The sequence below is a fragment of the Haliotis cracherodii genome, unplaced genomic scaffold, assembly GCF_022045235.1.
Source record: "Haliotis cracherodii isolate W230 unplaced genomic scaffold, xgHalCrac1.p SCAF_10, whole genome shotgun sequence".
NCBI lineage: Eukaryota > Metazoa > Mollusca > Gastropoda > Lepetellida > Haliotidae > Haliotis > Haliotis cracherodii.
In genome coordinates this window covers 4,143,016-4,161,390 of record NW_027266265.1, presented here as the reverse complement: position 1 = coordinate 4,161,390, position 18,375 = coordinate 4,143,016, and the positions used below count along the sequence as shown (strand labels likewise).

Below are 18,375 nucleotides of genomic sequence, written 5' to 3'. Positions count from 1 at the left end.
AGGTCGATTTCATTGATGGGTCGACAGATGTTCTCACTGAAGCAAACACAAAATCGAAGATTTGAATTCGATGGATACATGTACTGCATACAACTGCCATTTAGATTCGCGGTTATTAAAAATGACATACAAAGTCTCTGAAATAGCTGCGTGATATAGCACAGCTGGATAGTTACTTCCTGGTTGCTGTGTACAGTGAGGCGCAGAGGTATTGTTTATACTGATCACTAACCTGCTGGGCAAAAGAAAGTACCCATCCTCGCATGTTTGAGGGTGGCTAAAAATGAAAGAAACAAGAAATGGTTATTCAGTGGTGATGTATTTGATAAAGTTGTCATTCCCGTGTTAAAGTTTACAGTTTTTTTCAGGCTAGTAACGTTTTGATAACTTTTGTGACTTTGGGTCGAAACCGATTTTCACGTGTATACTTTCTTTTGCCTGGCAGTGTATTCAGTATCAGCTGGACCTCGATATAGCGCGCAAGTTATAACTAACATCGTTTGGGTTTAATGGGGTCCGATAAGGTCCTAATTGTGTCATAACGTTTCTTTTTGTCCGACAGGGTTAGAGTACAAGAAGACTGACAATGAGTGTGTATCCTTTTGAATAATTCTTTAACGGTAACCAAAAATGTTTCATAATTCATATTTTTTCACTATCACAATTTAAAAGTCTGGGTTATCTACTAAATATGGAGAATACAATATCTCCTATTCGCGTATCGGTAAAAGGTCTCCATGGAGTGATCGCTATTCTGCATGAGAACAAATATAAAAATAGTTTTGATTGCCAAAGGTATTTCCTTGGTTGAGAATCAAACTCTCTGGGGCCTCCATATAGTGACTATCCCACACTTAGACTAATCAGATAATTTGCTGTTTGTCAATGAAGTTAAATCTGTTCTTCCCACGAAACCTACGCTCTACGGTCAAGGTTCATAGGTGCTCCTTTCTTTGCGCGACCCAAACGAGATGTTTGGGTTCCGTTTATAGATCATCCCAGTCAAAGGTAGTAATTATGACCGTGAAATAATTATTTCTAGAGTTATGAATGAAATCTACGGTCAATAAACATGAAAAGATGGTGCGTCCACGGATTAAACTGTTTCGATTCACTGAGTTTTATCTCACAGGGAATTGATCGTAATGGTTTGCGGAAGACATTGATTCGCTGACTAAAAATGAACCTGTCGCTTTATTATTTCATAAATGCTTCTATTTTTGCACGACATCCGAATGCATTTTAAAACAGGTTATCAAATTAACGCTCTCATGCTGCGTGAGTTAAAGTGTGACTTTGTGAAGGCACGGGTCGCTTTGATAAATTGAACGCTTCTCTGAGGCCCAGGTTCGAATTGTTATAAAAATGTCTAAAAGTCGAGAGATAAAGATTGTGTGGAGTGACTATTTATAATATAAGAATGTGAATCAACGATAATGCCAAGGGAATTATTTATTAGTTGTGCCATAGAGGTAGCGATAACGGCGTATATTTACTGCAAACTGCGAGTATGGCGGCATCGGGATTTAATTAAAGGAGATGAACGATTACCAATGTGTCTTGTTGCATTGCGAATTAATAACAGGTATATCGTGTTCAAGTGGTTGTGGTTGAATATTCATAATTTCTGTCATAGAAAAGAAGGACGGGGCCGAGTGAGTGAGTGAGTGGGTGGGTGGGTGGGTGAGTGAGTGAGTGAGGGAGGGAGGGAGGGAGGGAGGGAGGGTGGGTGAGTGAGTGAGTGAGTGAGTTAGTGAGTGAGTGAGTGAGTGAGAGTGGGTGGGTGAGTGAGTTGGTGAGTGAGTTGGTGAGTGAGTGAGTGAGTGAGTGAGTGAGTTCACTATACACCTCAGTACCTGGTTACCCAACACCTCGAGTTGTGTTGTATAGTATATTCATATACCTCTCACGGCATGTTTGATGGTATATGCATCTGCTGATTGCCACAAGAAGCTAGTTAGATGATCACTGTAACACATCCATGATCCTGGACCCCATTTTTCTCTTCCTAACGTCTCCCTCAAATTTATGAAAACAAATCCGCTTCCAGGGCAGACCTTTTCAACGCGGCACTAACTGAGTTGAACTATTAAACTCGCAAGTAGATTACCAGTTACTGTCTCATCATGGCGCGGATTTATCGGCGAGATTAACAAAGCGCACTTCTGGACCTCTGATTGTCAGGCCCGAGGTTTCCGAGTGCGCGCCGTGCACCCATCTACACCGCTGCCATTCATTCAGATGTTCATTGCGTCTGAATGCCCACAACTAAAATAATCTTGAAGATACATTAGTGCCAATCTGAGCTGCATGGTCGGTTAGCTGTGTTTTATACAACGCTTGTCACCAGCAATCAAAGATGGCTTGAAACGATGCCCATTCTTTGATCTCGGGTTAAACAGGCAATGAGCTCGCATGCAATCTGCTTCTTCTCGTTTTAATTCGCTAATTATTTGATGAGGTCTTTAGCCGAGGTTTTTTCTCCCGTCACATCATTCGGAGCACACCATGTAAACAGCACCGATCTTGCTGTATGTTATCTTATTAGACCCGCTAATGTTCTATCTCATCTCGTACGACTAGGTTTACACCAGGTAGGAATATATTTGGCAAAACAATTTAGTGTTTATCAACAGTTTTATCATATACGCGAAAACCATCATACACCTTACGTCATGTTGTTCGTGTTTTGGTTAACAAGATATTTTAGTTCTCTGCAGTGATCCCGTCAAATTGTTTGTTTATCGTATGTCATAAATAGCAAACCCGGTGCCGAGATGTTTTGGAAAGTAACATTCGTGTATGAATGAAGCTTATGAGTCAGACTGAGAAACGATTATAGTTCAAGCTTGGGTAACTTCAAGTCCATTTTCTTTCTCTTCCCCCTTCTATATGCAGTACATGGTGGTCACAGTCAAGTCAGGCCAACCTTGGGTGGTGCACGTGGGATCCTGGTGTATCATGGTGATCCAGATTATAGAGAAACATGGAACAGGATCCGCTGGTCCTGGGTGTGAATCCTAGATTTCAGAAATTGTGATCCTTGTCCGTGTTCGTGTCTATATCATTGACCGTGTCATTGTCCGTGTCCGTGTCCGTGTCATTGTCCGTGTCCGTGTCTTTGTCATTGTCGGTATTCGTGTCATTGTCCGTGTCCGTGTCATTGTCCGTGTCCGTGTCATTGTCCGTGTCTGTGTCCGTGTCATTGTCCGTGTTCGTGTCATTGTCCGTGTCCGTGTCATTGTCCGTGTTCGTGTCATTGTCCGTGTCTGTGTCCATGTCATTGTCCGTGTCTGCGTCCATGTCATTCTCCGTGTCCATGTCCGTGTCCATGTCATTGTCCGTGTCTGCGTCCATGTCATTGTCCGTGTCCGTGTCCTTGTCATTGTCCGTGTCTGTGTCCATGTCATTGTCCGTGTCTGCGTCCATGTCATTGTCCGTGTCCGTGTCCTTGTCATTGTCCGTGTCTGTGTCCGTGTCATTGTCCATGTCCGTGTCCGTGTCATTGTCCGTGTCCTTGTCATTGTCCATGTCCGTGTCCATGTCATTGTCTGTGGCCATGTCATTGTCAGTGTCCGTGTCTGTTTCATTGTCCGTGTTCATGTCATTGTCCATGTCATTGTCCGTGTCCGTGATCGTGTCTTTGTCCATGTCCTTCTCCGTGTCAATGTCCGTGTCCGTGTTCATGTCATTGTCCGTGTTCATGTCATTGTCCGTGTCCATGATCTTGTCCGTGTCCTTTTCTGTGTCCATGTCATTGTCCGTGTCCGTGTCCGTGTCCGTTTCCATGTCATTGTCCGTGTCCGTGTCCATGTCATTGTCCGTGTCTGCGTCCATGTCATTGTCCGTGTCCGTGTCCTTGTCATTGTCCGTGTCCGTGTCCGTGTCCTTGTCATTGTCCGTGTCCATGTCATTGTCCATGTCATTGTCCGTGTCCGTGTCCTTGTCATTGTCAGTGTCCGTGTCCGTTTCATTTTCAGTGTCCATGTCATTGTCCATGTCATTGTCCGTGTCCGTGATCGTGTCATTGTCCATGTCCTTCTCCGTGTCCATGTCCGTGTCCGTGTCCGTGTTCATGTCATTGTCCGTGTTCATGTCATTGTCCGTGTCCATGTCATTGTCCGTGTCCATGATCTTGTCCGTGTCCTCCTCTGTGTCCATGTCATTGTCCGTGTCCCTGCATTGTCCATGTCATTGTCCGTGTCTGTGTCCATGTCATTGTCCGTGTCCGTGGCATTGTCCGTGTCCGTGTCCATGTCATTGTCCGTGTTCGTGTTCATGTCATTGTCCGTGTCCTTCTCCGTGTCCATGTCCGTGTCCTAATCCGTGTCCGTGTCATTGTCCGTGTTCATGTCATTGTCCGTGTCCGTGTCCTTGTCCTTGTCCTTTTCCGTGTCCATGTCATTGTCCGTGTCCAAGTCATTGTCCGTATTCGTGTTCATGTCATTGTCCGTGTCCGTGTCCATGTCGTTGTCCGTGTCCGTCTCCATGTAATTGTCTGTGTCTGCGTCCATGTCATTGTCCGTGTCCGTGTCCGTGTCATTGTCCGTGTCCGTGTTCGTGTCATTGTCCGTGTCCGTGTTCATGTTATTGTCCGTGTCCGTGTCCATGTCCGTGTCCGTGTCCATGTCATTGTCCGTGTCCATGTCCGTGTCATTGTCTGTGTCCGTGTCCGTGTCCGTGTCCGTGTCCGTGTCCGTGTCATTGTCCATGTCATTGTCCGTGTCCGTGTCCGTGTCATTGTCCATGTCATTGTCTGTGTCCGTGTCCGTGTCCGTGTCATTGTCCATGTCCGTGTCCATGTCATTGTCCGTGTCATTGTCCGTGTCCGTGTCCGTGTCATTGTCCGTGTCCGTGTCCGTGTCCGTTACATTGTCCATGTCCGTGTCCGTGTCCATGTCCGTGTCCATGTCCGTGTCATTGTCCATGTCCGTGTCCATGTCATTGTCCGTGTCATTGTCATTGTCCGTGTCCGTGTCCGTGTCATTGTCCGTGTCCGTGTCCGTGTCCGTGTCCTTCTCCGTGTCCGTGTCATTGTCCGTGTCCGTGTCCGTGTCCGTGTCCGTGTCCGTGTCCGTATCCGTGTCCGTGTCATTGTCCGTGTCCGTGTCCATGTCATTGTTCGTGTCCGTGTCATTTTCCGTGCCCATGTCATTGTCCGTGTCCGTGTCATTGTCCGTGTCCGTGTCCGTGTCATTGTCCGTGTCCGTGTCCGTGCCCATGTCATTGTCCGTGTCCTTGTCATTGTCCGTGTCCGTGTCCGTGTCATTGTCCGTGTCCGTGTCCATGTCATTGTCATTGTCCGTGTCCGTGTCCATGTCATTGTCCGTGTCCGTGTCATTGTCCGTGTCCGTATCATTGTCCGTGTCTGTGTCCATGTCATTGTCCGTGTCCGTGGCATTGTCCGTGTCCGTTTCGATGGCATTGTCCGTGTCCGTGTCATTGTCCGTGTCCGTGGCATTGTCCGTGTCCATGTCATTGTCCGTGTCCATGTCATTGTCCGTGTCCGTGGCATTGTCCGTGTCCATGTCATTGTCCGTGTCCATGTCATTGTCCGTGTCCGTGGCATTGTCCGTGTCCATGTCATTGTCCGTGTCCGTGTCCGTGTCCGTGTCCGTGTCCATGTCATTGTCCGTGTCCGTGGCATTGTCCGTGTCCATGTCATTGTCCGTGTCCATGTCATTGTCCGTGTCCGTGAATCGACGTATGGATTGTTGGAATACCAAACTTAAGGCCCCTGTACAAAAAATGGACTTTTCCGACATTGTCCAGATGGATTCGGGTAGTCATCATTATGTTAATTCGGATAAATGTTTTTTAAGCTTGTATAATTTATTGACATCCTTAAACAGGCTGTACAAAATGTTGATATCTTCGTAAAGGAAATAAACAGCTCGTGGTAGCTGCGCCCTTCATGGTTTATTCTCCCTGCAGTGTTTTACTGTACGATAAACAACGACCACGAGTCATTTATTTGTAAATATTAAGTTACACATATAAAGTCATATAACATGTATAAAGTTAAATATAACATTTATAGAGTCATATAACACATACAAAGTAATATAACAAATATAAAGCCATGTAGCACCTATATATTCCCACTATCTTCACCATTGACAAAAGAAGCGAGTGATTGAGTTGGGTTTAACGTCGCTTTTAACATTATTCTAGTTATATCACGGCGTGTAAGCTTAATGTGGGAGGAAAGCCCAAGGTGATGCAGGTCTCAGACGTTTACCACTTCTGTAAAACCCACGAGCACGGGTATGGTGCTGATAAACCTAGAAACTTAATTGGGGCGAACCGGGATTCGAACCCACAATCATACGTTTCTCGCGTGTCCAAGGGACGCAACTCTGCACAGCGAATCGCGGCGCCTCAGATGACTGGGCCACCCGTGCCCCCATTGACAAGGGGAGTAATGATCTCGGTGGAAACACCTGTTTCTAAGTCAACGCCAGTAGTTAAAAGAGGACATGTCCACATGTAACAGGTTAGATTATTGATTTGAAATCCTGTTTTCGCGAAATCACATACGTTTGCATTTGTACTGGTATTCCTGAGAATTGGAAAGCAATGCGACAACAGCGGAAGTAATACAACAATCGTCCAATATGGGGTTAGTCATTTCCTCAACGTCGACCTTGTATACAGAGAGTCAGCTTAACATAGAATTAGATTTGAGCCGGAATCACAACTGTCGCCTTGTTTCACCCCCATATCCGGGTACACATGTCCGTAGTTATTTCCACACGTAATCCGTGTTGCCCACGTGCGAGAAATGTATGTATGTATGTATGTATGTATGTATGTATGTATGTATGTGGCTTACATGCGGAAGTTAATTGACGCTAAGGTTATACGAATGAGTGTTATTTTGACACTATACATTGGACTATATTGGACTATATATTACACAGCACGTGATAATCTTGTTATCTAAATATTCTACAGTGACGTTCATATTTGCATTAACACAGCTTACCAAAAACATACACACATGACACACTCACACACACACATACATGTAGATATATCTATCTGCCTGCGTGCGTGCGTGAGTTTGTGTGTCTGTGTGTCTGTGTCTGTGTGTCTGTGTGTGCCTCATTGTATTTTCTACAAAAGAGATTTTAGCTGATACCGATACGGTTTTTTAAATACGGACAGATGCAAATGCCCCAATATCCTGCTTATCATTCGATCTTGCGAGGATGCTCATGAATTCACAGGAGACGATTCACCGATATTATGTGGATGTAGCACTTAAATTCAGCAGTAGGCGTTGGGTTGATTCCGGTACACCGTGGACTGACCCAGCAACGCGCTGCGTGACTGACTTCCGGATATGGTGAGCAATCCTGATGAGCAATCCTGCTGTTGCTGTTGTCAACTTAGCTGATAGAATATGTTGTCTCCGACTCAGATCCGGGTGTGAGGGCGGTGACAATGACAACGTGATGGAGTTGTATGACCTTCTGGTTTGTCGTTGTTGATGATGCTAAAGGCGACTGATCCCGCCATTAAGAGGCATTTATTAATCACGTACATAAAGTTATGACGTTAAATGTTAGAAATTAAAAAATACAGAATGCACGATCTTTCTTTTAAACATATTGGTCATGCACTTCGCAACCTTTCATCGATTCGTGATGATTATAGTCTGAATGACAACAGTGGTTATGTTTATACACAGACCAAACATGGCAATACGTGCTGTAACCGCCATGTAATGGTAGTCTGTTTTGTAAAAATGGTGTTGAGGATAAATGTCATATCCTATTAAACTGTCCGTTGTTTGCCAGAGAAATATCTCTGTTACTCAATAAAAGTGATGAAGAATGTGATAAATTCTCTCTCTCTCTCTCTCTCTCTCTCTCTCTCTCTCTCTCTCTCTCTCTCTCTCTCTCTCTCTCTCTCTCTCTCTCTCTCTCTCTCTCTCTCTCTCTCTCTCTCTCTCTCTCTGTCCGTCTTTCTGTCTGGTATAGCTCTAGCAACTGTGGCCTGTGAATTGAGGGGATAAACGCCCGGGCACAATATCCAGCGCCTCTACGGTCACGTGATTCCAGACAGGAGTACCAACTGTGGATCGAATGGACAGACCCCTCAATTCCTCTTGGAACTCAACTCCAAAAGGAATTTATACTTTACTGAGAAAGTGTTATCCCAAACATAATATGTGTTACATTTGTCCACTTTCTAAAAGGCATCGTGTATGATCCATTGGGCAGTTCATTCAAACAGTGTATTCACACTCTGAAGTCACTTCCTTTGGAATTACGTCTTAAACATCGGTTTTCATATATAATAAAGAACTCATTGCTCTCCTGTGTTTCTGTATCTTCAGTATCATTTAGGGAAACAAGGCTCGTATAATACACTTCGTAGTCCTAATGTGGGATATTTATTATACGGAAACACATTCGGGTAATAATCTCTATTCATTAATCCTGTCCGAGTTTATTGTACAGTATTAAAGCTTATTGACATTTCGTGTGGTACAACCGCGGTCATTTTATTAGAATAAGGTCAGTTATATTTAGATATGGTAAACAATATGTTTATGTTGTTTAGAAATGCAAAAACATATCAATCAAAAACAAAATTATTGCAGTTTGTTTCATGTGTCTGTTTATTGCAGCAGGTGTGGACATCCGTCACGCTGCAGGCGCTCAAAACATGCGTTTGATCAGACGGAGACCACGCGTAGGATATGAAGACGTGTATCCTGTCATGTCCCGTTTTACCCTTAATGCCACGTCACAACACGTCACACTACGGCACATCCCGTCATATCCCGTCTTGCCTCGTCACAATACGGTACACCCCGTAACACCCGTCATATAACGTCACACCCGACACACCCCGTCACACCCGCCATACCACGTCACACCCGTCACACCACGTCGCACCCCGTCACACCACGTCATACCAGGTCACACCCCGTCACACCACGTCACTACCGTCACACCCGCCATACCACGTCACACCCCGCCACACCCCGTCACACTACGGCACACCCCGTCACACCACGTCATACCCCGTCATACCACGTCACACCACGTCATACCACGTCACACCACGTCATACCACATCATACCACGTCACACCCGTCACACCACGTCACACAACGTCACAACCCGTCACAACCCGCCATACCACGTCACATCCGTCATACCACGTCACACCACGTCACACCCCGTCGCACCGGTCTCACCACGTCACACCCCGCCATACCCGTCTCATCACGTTACACCACGGCACACCCCATCACACCACGTCATACCCCGTCATACCACGTCACAACACGTCATACCACGTCACACCACGTCATACCACGTCACACCACGTCACACCCCGTCACACCACGTCACACCACGTCACACCACGTCATACCACGTCACACCACGTCATACCACATCATACCACGTCATACCCGTCACACCCCGTCACACCACGTCACACCCGTCACACCACGTCACACCACGTCACACCCGTCATACCCCGTCACACCACGTCACACCACGTCACACCCGCCATGTCCGTGGCTGTTCTCTAGGCAGTCATACACAGCACAGGTGGATGGTGAAGCATATTCAGTGTTGTCTTAGTGAAGTATAAAATAGACGTGACATGGTAACCAACTTAGCATTTTCATTAACTTTACACTCGGCTCATTATACATAACACGTACCATGTGGAGAATCGAAACCAGCACATCAGTATGATGAGGGACGCTTGGGCCAACCAATAACCTGTTTAATTTCTCATCTCCTTGTTCAGCTTCAGAGGGAGCGTACAGCTGAAAAAATAAGGAAAAAGGTAACTTAAGACAATTGAAATACTTGCAATACGTACTTAGTTGTTTGTTGTTTAACGCTGCAATTTGACGGCGGCGAGTACATAATCGAGTCTGGACCAGACAATTGAGTGATTGACATCATGAGCATCGATCCACGTAGTTTGGATATGACAACATGCATCAACCAAGTCGGCGAGCCAAACCATCCGATCCCGTTTGTCGCCTCCTACGACAATCGTAGTCGCCTTTTTGGGTTGCTGAAGACCTATTCTACCCCGATCAACATGTTATTGCTAGAAAAATAGTCTGTCAACCCGATCTTGTTCTCTCCTCGGAACTTACAACCTCAGGTTACGCGTTCTCCACGAGTGTAATTGTTTACCATGTCACGGCAACGTTACTGTGCTGTATGCGTAGTGCAACAGTCGCTGGCGTTGAGAGACGAGAAAAGCTTTAGTTTGTTGCTTCAATTCTTCGAATATCCCGGAGATACAATACAACCGTTGTATAAAGAAACTGAAAACTGGTTATTTTTTGTTCCAGAGCGTATTGATATAAACAAAAAAAAGCATACATTCATGTTTGTTGATGGCTAAATCTGAAACAAATAAGAAATGGTTAATCGATGGTGATGTACTTTTGCCCGGCAGTTTATACTCGGTCGGGCGACTTCACATGTGTACGTGCGTGCGTGCATGCGTGCATGCGTGTGCGTGAGAGAGTGTGTGCGTGCGTGCGTGTGCGTGAGAGAGAGAGCGTGTGTGCGTGCGTGCGTGCGTGTGTGTGCGTGAGAGAGAGAGAGTGTATGTGTGTGCGTGCGTGTGCGTGAGAGAGAGAGCGTGTGCGTGCGTGCGTGTGTGTGTGCGTGAGAGAGAGAGTGTGCGTTGCGTGCGTGTGTGCGTGAGAGAGAGTGTGTTTATGCGTGCGTGCGTGTGCGTGAGAGAGAGAGTGTGTGTGCGTGTGTGTGCGTGTGAGAGAGAGTGTGTGTGTGCGTGCGTGCGTGTGCGTGAGAGAGAGAGAGAGAGAGAGAGAGAGAGAGAGAGTGTGTGTGTGTGTGTGTGTGTGTGTGACAGTGAGTGAGACAATGACGCCCTTATCCTCTTGCGAGACATAGAGTGAATCTACGGTAATTCAGAAATGACAACAGACGAGCGTGTCATGATCGTGGACACTTTGTGTCACTGATTCACTGGCAGCGCTGTTCTACAATACATGTTCCAACAACCAGCTCACATCGTGTTGTCGACGCCACATGCGGCAATGATAGGAAGGAGGATCTCATTTTGGCACAGGCGTTAAGATTTAAGAAATAGTGGAATTTGATTACCCTGCTTCTTAAAACTAGACTGCGTGTATTTTTGCGTTGAGTGTGGGAGGTGGTGTTTATTTCGATATCCATATTTACGTACATCGCTATCGGGACTGGCATCCGAAATCAGGTGAGATTCTGGGATTGGTGTTTGTCTCTAAGTCGGTCAGAAGGTATATGCCTGTATATTTAGATAGTCGCTAATGGAATGGGCATATCTACATGTTTAATATCCTGGAATGTTAATGTAATTATGGATATATATATCTGTACACTAATGTTTATTTTTTAAACTGTCTCTGAGTGATCCTTATGTTGGTTGCGAACAGTCACATTAATTGCAACTGGTTCATCCTGGGCTAGCGAAGGAATCCTTCTTAGAACGTGGGAGGAGCACGTGTGATTATGTGTGGGTCAGTTGGAAATTGCAATCTTCACACAATGAATTTTGACAGAAATCTCTGTAAAATGTAAAATGTACGGTGAGGTTTGTGCATTGGTAATTTGGTATCAGTATTGGATTGTCCTTAGGATCTAGTCGTCAGGTTTATTGTCATTTCTTTTTTCCACTTTGCTGTGCTGTGTTACTTTGCGCCGTGCTGTGCAGTGTTGTGTTACTGTACGCCGTGCTGTGTTGTGCTGTGTTACTTTACGCCGTGCTGTGCAGCGCTGCGCTACTTTTGCGCAGTGCTGTGCAGTGCTGCGTTGTGTTGCGTTGCGTTGAGCTTTACTGCGTTGAGGTGTGCTGTGCGGTTTTCTTGTGCTGTGCTATGCCTTGCTGTGCAGTTCTTGTTGTGCAGACGCGTTGTGCTTTGCTGTATTGAACATTGTTGCTTTGAGTTGCGATGTGCTGTGCTATGTTGTGCTGTGCTGCGTTGTGTTGTGCATTAAAGTGTCCTGATGTTTTCCCTTTAGTATCTGTTTTTCTTTGCGGCAATTTGCTATGAACACTTTGGCCGTTATACGTATACTTTTCCATACAATTTTATCATTACATCCAAAGCAAATTCGTAATGTTAGTGAAGCAGGGCGTGGAGTCATCCACAGATGACATCCTTACCTTGTCAGCTTGCTGACGGGGCTAACCTCTTTGGTCATGTGGACAAGGCGTCCGGCCTCGGATCAGAAGGTCCGTGGTTCGAATCCCATCACGGGACTACATTAGGATAAAATCTCCCAATGCTAGGAACAATTGACCTTGGCGTATACCAACCCTACAGAAAAGGGTGTGTGCTCACATCGACGGTGTGGTGGGGTGTAGCATCTTCGTGAACGATGGAGGTCGGTGAACGGCGCGAAGTAGTGGAGTGTTACATCTTCGTCAACGACGCGGTATGGTGGAGTGTAGCATATACGCTTTGACACAACTCTGACCGACTTCGCTCCAGTTACCAATCGGCGCAATAAAAGGAAGAACTCACATTTGAATTCATACGTCGGGCAGATATAATGCATACAAAACAAGATTGCAAATAAATCATTCAATTGAATGTCAATGCACGCGTTGACTTTCCGGGTACACAATTTGATAAACATTAAAAGCCGTTTGCCGTTTACTGTTTGTGAATTTACGACGCTATGTGTAGCATGCTTGTCATAACTTTAAAAGCATGCTCGTAAATTACCAAAACATTTTAAAGTCGTAAAATGATCGATCACGCATTTTACCTTTCAGGTGAAAAAGAATGTCACAGTGACCTTGACAACATCTGACATGAACTTTGAGGTAGATTCTTTTTCGTTGCGTTTCGCTAAGTGGTTTAAACTAGTTTGAACTTTCAATGATAAGAAAAACTCTATTTCCATTCGCGGGGTGCTAAGGTGAGGCTAACTCTATTATAAAGAAGTACCTCAATGGCATTATTACAGTTAATCTGTTATTCCTTAAAGGAAGGGACAACAGTTAACGTGGCAATTATAGAGCGGTGCTCACAGTCAATAGAGCTGCTTCGGAATTCGGTCAACTTGAATAATAGGCTGTGATAATCAGCTTCTCGCTGATAAGACCAGCATCTGAGGAGACACGGGCCCATGGGCAAAAGTCTTTATGCAAAGTTCCACCGAGGACGAGTTCCCTGAATATGACCACCCGGGGTTGTTCCGTGTCCCGACTTGCGCTCTTACCTATCAACTTTTATGAAGTTGAATTTCAAGAAATAAATACAAGTTTTCTTTGAAAATAATTGTCAAACATCTGATATCGGATATCGATAGAACAGGTTCAAATGACAACCTCATCTGTTAAGCCATTTGCGTGAGCTTGGAAGTTCGTCTGTGGATTTTGCAGTGTAATGTTCGAGAGTGACTTGTCGGCCATCACTAATATCTGCACTTACATACCTCTCTCCTTCCCTTGTTATCTCCCTCCTTCACTTGTATTCCTTCCCCATACCTTGTTATCCCGCACATTCACTTGTTATCCCCTTCCTTCACTTGTATTCCTTCTCCATACCTTGTTATCCCGCACATTCACTTGTTATCCCTTTTTTTCGCTTGTATCCCTTCTCCATATCTTGTTATCCCGCACATTCACTTGTTATCTCCCTCCTTCACTTGTATTCCTTCTCCATATCTTGTTATCCCCCACATTCACTTGTTATCCCCTTCCCTCACTTGTATTCCTTCTCCATACCTTGTTATCCCGCACATTCACTTGTTATCCCCTTTTTTCGCTTGTATCCCTTCTCCATATCTTGTTATCCCGCACATTCACTTGTTATCTCCCTCCTTCACTTGTATTCCTTCTCCATATCTTGTTATCCCCCACATTCACTTGTTATCCCCTCCTTCACTTGTATTCCTTCTCCATACCTTGTTTTCCCGCACATTCACTTTTTATCTCCCTCCTTCACTTGTATTCCTTCTCCATACCTTGTTATCCCCCACATTCACTTGTTATCCCCCTCCTTCACTTGTATTCCTTCTCCATACCATGTTATCCCGCACATTCACTTGTTATCACCCGCCTTCATTTGGTATCACTTCTTCTCTTGTTATCACCTCCTTCAAGTGTTAGCACTCTCCTGCACTTGTTATCACTCTCCTTCCCTTGTTATCACCCTCCTTCCGATGTTATCACATTCCTTCCCTGGTTATCACCTTCTTCGCGTATTCTCACTCTCCGTCCCTTGTTATCCCATTCCTTCCCATGTTATCACCCCCTTCACTTGCTATCACACTCCGTCCACTTGTTATCACCCTCCTTCCTTGCTATCTTCGCCTTCCCCTGGTATCATTTTGATTTCCTTGTTATCACTTTTCATCCTTTGTCAACTTGCTGTCACTTACTATTGTTATCTTGTTATCCCTACCTACCTTGTTATCACTTCCCTTGTTATCACCCTCCTTTCCTTGTTATCACCCTCATTCCCTTGTTATCACCCTCCTTCCCTTGTTATCACCCTCCTTCCCTTGTTATCTCCCTCCTTCCCTTGTTATCACCCTCCTTCCCTTGTTATCACTCTCCTTCCCTTGTTATCACCCTCCTTCCCTTGTTATCACCCTCCTTCCCTTGTTATCCCTACCTACCTTGTTATCACTTCCCTTGTTATCATCCTCCTTCCCTTGTTATCACCCTCCTTCCCTTGTTATCATCCTCCTTCCCTTCTTATTACTCTCTTTTCTCTTGTTATCACTCTGTCTCCCTCGTTATTACTTTCCCCCATTGTTTTCACTCTAATAAGTTGTCACTGCCCATTCCTCGTCAAACACATTTTGACAAATATGATATATATCAAAGGATTCAGTCTTAATACAAGACTGATACCTTTCTTTACATTTATTTCACAAAGTGAAGAACGGCTCTCGCACAATTTGACAACAGCAATACTTTATTACCCGCAAGGGGATTCACTGTACACAGAACAGTGCTGACAGTTTGTAGACATGACCAAACTAAACCAGTGCAGGACTTAACAATCATTTAAGAGAAAGGTACTTAATGGGACAAACGATCTGAGAGCTCTATTTGTTTTAAACGTTGTAATAAATATCGCCGGCCAGGAGGTAGAAATGCCTACTCTTTCTATATCGCTGGCATATATCCTTGATATACTCACGAGGCATGCAGACACACCAAGAGGAATGGGAATTTGTGAACAATGTAACTTAATGCAGTTGGGAATTATTACCTTTTGCTCATAGTTTTTGATGAATATGACTATTAGCAGTAACTATATTAGTCGGGTAATTCCAACTTTAGATAAACTTACATGCCTTTTGCCATCTGTTCACATTAGGTATTAGTGTCCAAGTGCTAAAAGCCTACCTCTTAACGTAACCACTTCAATATCATTGTACTACGGGCATGTGGCCCCGTGGGGCTGACGGAAATAAATCATTCACTTATAAAATGATTGTTTTTTACACCATTTAGCTCAAACTCGCTTCTGATATTCATTTGTGCTAAAATCCATCTACAAAATATAAGTGTACATTCACTCCTACGGGCCGTTTGATAGAAAAACGTAATCACTGAGGCCATGAATGCAAAACACCACGCTACAGAGGTACAGCAAGGTGGTCGTATATGAACACGGCTATTACTTGAAGAGCACTTGTTCGTGAAAAAACGCCATATATCTTTCCAACATAACCATTTTCAAACTTCATTCATATGAATTTATCTATTTATGTTGATTAATAGGCCTATTGTTGAGACATTTCCGTGTCGATTTCACACCATTGTAAAGAGGATGGTACAGCTGTTTATATTTACAGAACTAGTCTTGACATTTTAACATCTTGAGGGAAGATAAACATGACACGAAGCACTTGATATTGTCTCACATAGCCTGTGTGTCCTATGTTGGTCATCGCAATTGTTTCAGCCCCATAAATAATGTTTTGAACGTTTTGTCAGCTGCACATATTATATCGGCATAGAGTTGTACTAGAAGGAACCCAACAGCTATCATTCTGGAGATAAATATAAGTGTGATAAATTGCTGTTTTTTAATAATGAGTATGTTGTTTCACTTCATTAAAAACGAACAGTTTGGGTACTGGTAGTTTAACCCCTGCCATAACTACTTCACAGCACTAGAGAGTCTTAGCTCCACCATCACATATTCTTGTAATTTAAATACAGTTACTAATCTAACTGAATGTTAATACAAGACCAAATTAAGGTGCTTATATTAAAACTCTTGCAGCTAGATAGCGTAAATAGAATTGGTTGCCTTGCAGCAAAAAGGAACCTGACTGTCAGTCACAAGCTTGGGGTAACTCCCTATCCCCGCGATCAACCAGCTTGCACCTGTAGCCATCTCAGGCAGGTAAGTCTCAGTAGCTTGCGAAATTCGGTCAATCGGGAGGACTACAGCGCCCCCTTTAATTGAATACTGCGTGTTTTGTCATAAACCCGGTGTTAAGAGATCCTATTCATGGGAGGTGTAACTTGTTGCTAATGAAAAGATGAGCGCTGAAAGAAAAAAGTCCCCAGCACTGTAATCTTCGGCTTAAGCTATAAACATTTGGAGATGAGCACTGTCTTTCTAACGTTTCACAAATATGCTTTTGGTGGGTCACGGTTCACGTAGTACTCGATCATAAAGCAGTGGACTCCTGCAGGGTTCTCTGTTTCCCCCTATTGTCTTCACGTTATCTGCGGAGAGTGACACCACTTCATTGAATTGGGCCATCTTGAAATAACAAAGACTCCTAATGACTTTAGTCGATTACTTTCACAACAACAATCGTCGTGGTGGAGTAGATGTAAACGTTGTCGTAGCCGTGGTGGTCTAAACGTACACATTCACCTGCTCTTACATATTTATTTACCCATTGTTCATCGGCCCATGGGGCATACCGAGTCAATAACTAACGTAGAGATGAGCACCACAGATGGATCCCACAGAATGGATAAATTCCTATGCCTTAGTCATAACTATGTAACAGTACACAATGACAGTTCACGAAGTTCAAATGTTGAAATTATATAAACTTAAAGGGGTATTTAGTAGTCCCATTTTGATTCAACTCTACTTCCCTTGTCTTCAAACTCAGTCTGTTTCATATATACCAATCTAACAGTTAATTATACTCTACTCAGAGTCACTTTTCTTATTTCACACGTGTCACTAAGTACAACATCTTCAAGAGACACGGGATGGTGGGGATACCCCCTTTAAATACGATACTGGGATGACGGTGGAGATAATTTGTTGTCCTACCCCTGTCAAACCCCAGTACTTCATTGACGCCACCCTGTAATGTAAATAACAACCGAAACACACAAGGTTGGTGTTATGACTATATCTGTATCACAGTCCCCTTAGCACACATATTTTATGGTAAATGGTCAACGGTCGCGAATCAGATCGGTTAATCGGTCACATTTGAAAATATTCTGTACTCGGTGACCCGATCGGCAAAAATCTCCATAATATCCTAAACGTACATTTACAAACATTTCCATATATATAGGCTCTCCAGCACTGACTACAAGCATGAGAACCCAACGCAAGCATATGCTAACAATATAAGCTTGTATACATATCTATGTTCCCCGATTACCCAGTGCTCAAAAGTATCGTTAATCTATATTCTCTTCATGGGCGTACTATGTAATTTGCAGATCGTCACGTGCGTTGGAAAGAGGTGTCTTACAAACACGACAAACCACAACAAAAGGTTGGAACAGATCCGCGGGGCATATAAAGGTAAACATAGCACGTAGGGCTTAATGCGATACCCAGAAGCCATCAAGCGCGGAGACTCGGTCGACCAGCAGAACAATTCCGCGAAGCCCCTGTCGTCCTTTGGTAGTGCTTGATTGTCACATATTAGTATCAGTATGGATCGTGAGGCGACTGCGTTATGGTATTAGTTTAAGTTGTGAATTTGTTGACAGCGGGGCTGAATTTTGTTAAGTCATAACGAATGAGCACAGGTGTTGCGAATACATGTACATTTCACATACACAAGAGACACACGACTGAGATTCAGTACCACTATGGCTATATAAGACCCGTATCATCCTTACACTGCTTTTGATTTAAAGCAGTGCCAAATGTTCCCGTGTTACCTTTTTTCGGAATTTTAATTATTTTGGTTCAATTAGCAGAATAATAAACATATAGCTACGAACACACAATGCCATTTAGAAAGTGGTCAAATGTAACAAATGTTATATTTGGGATAACAGTGGCAGCCTCGTTGGCTGAGTGGGTTAGATCGCTGACTTTGTGTGCTGGCGATTAGGTGCCTCACCATGTCAGGTGTGGGTTCGAATCCCGGACGGGACTCAACCCAAAAAAGTACA

The 18,375-nt window shown here is 44.1% G+C and overlaps 2 protein-coding genes across 2 annotated transcripts; both read right to left on the bottom strand.

Moving 5' to 3' along the window:
- Positions 1–3,027: 3,027 nt before the first annotated feature.
- Positions 3,028–4,161, bottom strand: LOC139445471 (serine-aspartate repeat-containing protein F-like). The gene has a single exon (XM_071226617.1). It carries the CDS (start codon positions 4,159–4,161, stop codon positions 3,028–3,030), a length of 1,134 nt encoding a protein of 377 aa, XP_071082718.1.
- Positions 4,162–4,319: 158 nt separating this feature from the next.
- LOC139445408 (clumping factor A-like) lies at positions 4,320–5,222 on the bottom strand. Its single transcript, XM_071226552.1, has one exon. The coding sequence runs from the start codon at positions 5,220–5,222 to the stop codon at positions 4,320–4,322; it is 903 nt and encodes a 300-aa protein (XP_071082653.1).
- Between the last annotated feature and the right edge of the window lie 13,153 nt (positions 5,223–18,375).

Bases quoted from the DNA above. Each gene is read 5' to 3' on its own strand.
- LOC139445471 (XM_071226617.1), bottom strand. From the start codon at position 4,161: ATGGACACAGAGGAGGACACGGACAAGATCATGGACACGGACAATGAC.
- LOC139445408 (XM_071226552.1), bottom strand. From the start codon at position 5,222: ATGGGCACGGACACGGACACGGACAATGACACGGACACGGACACGGAC.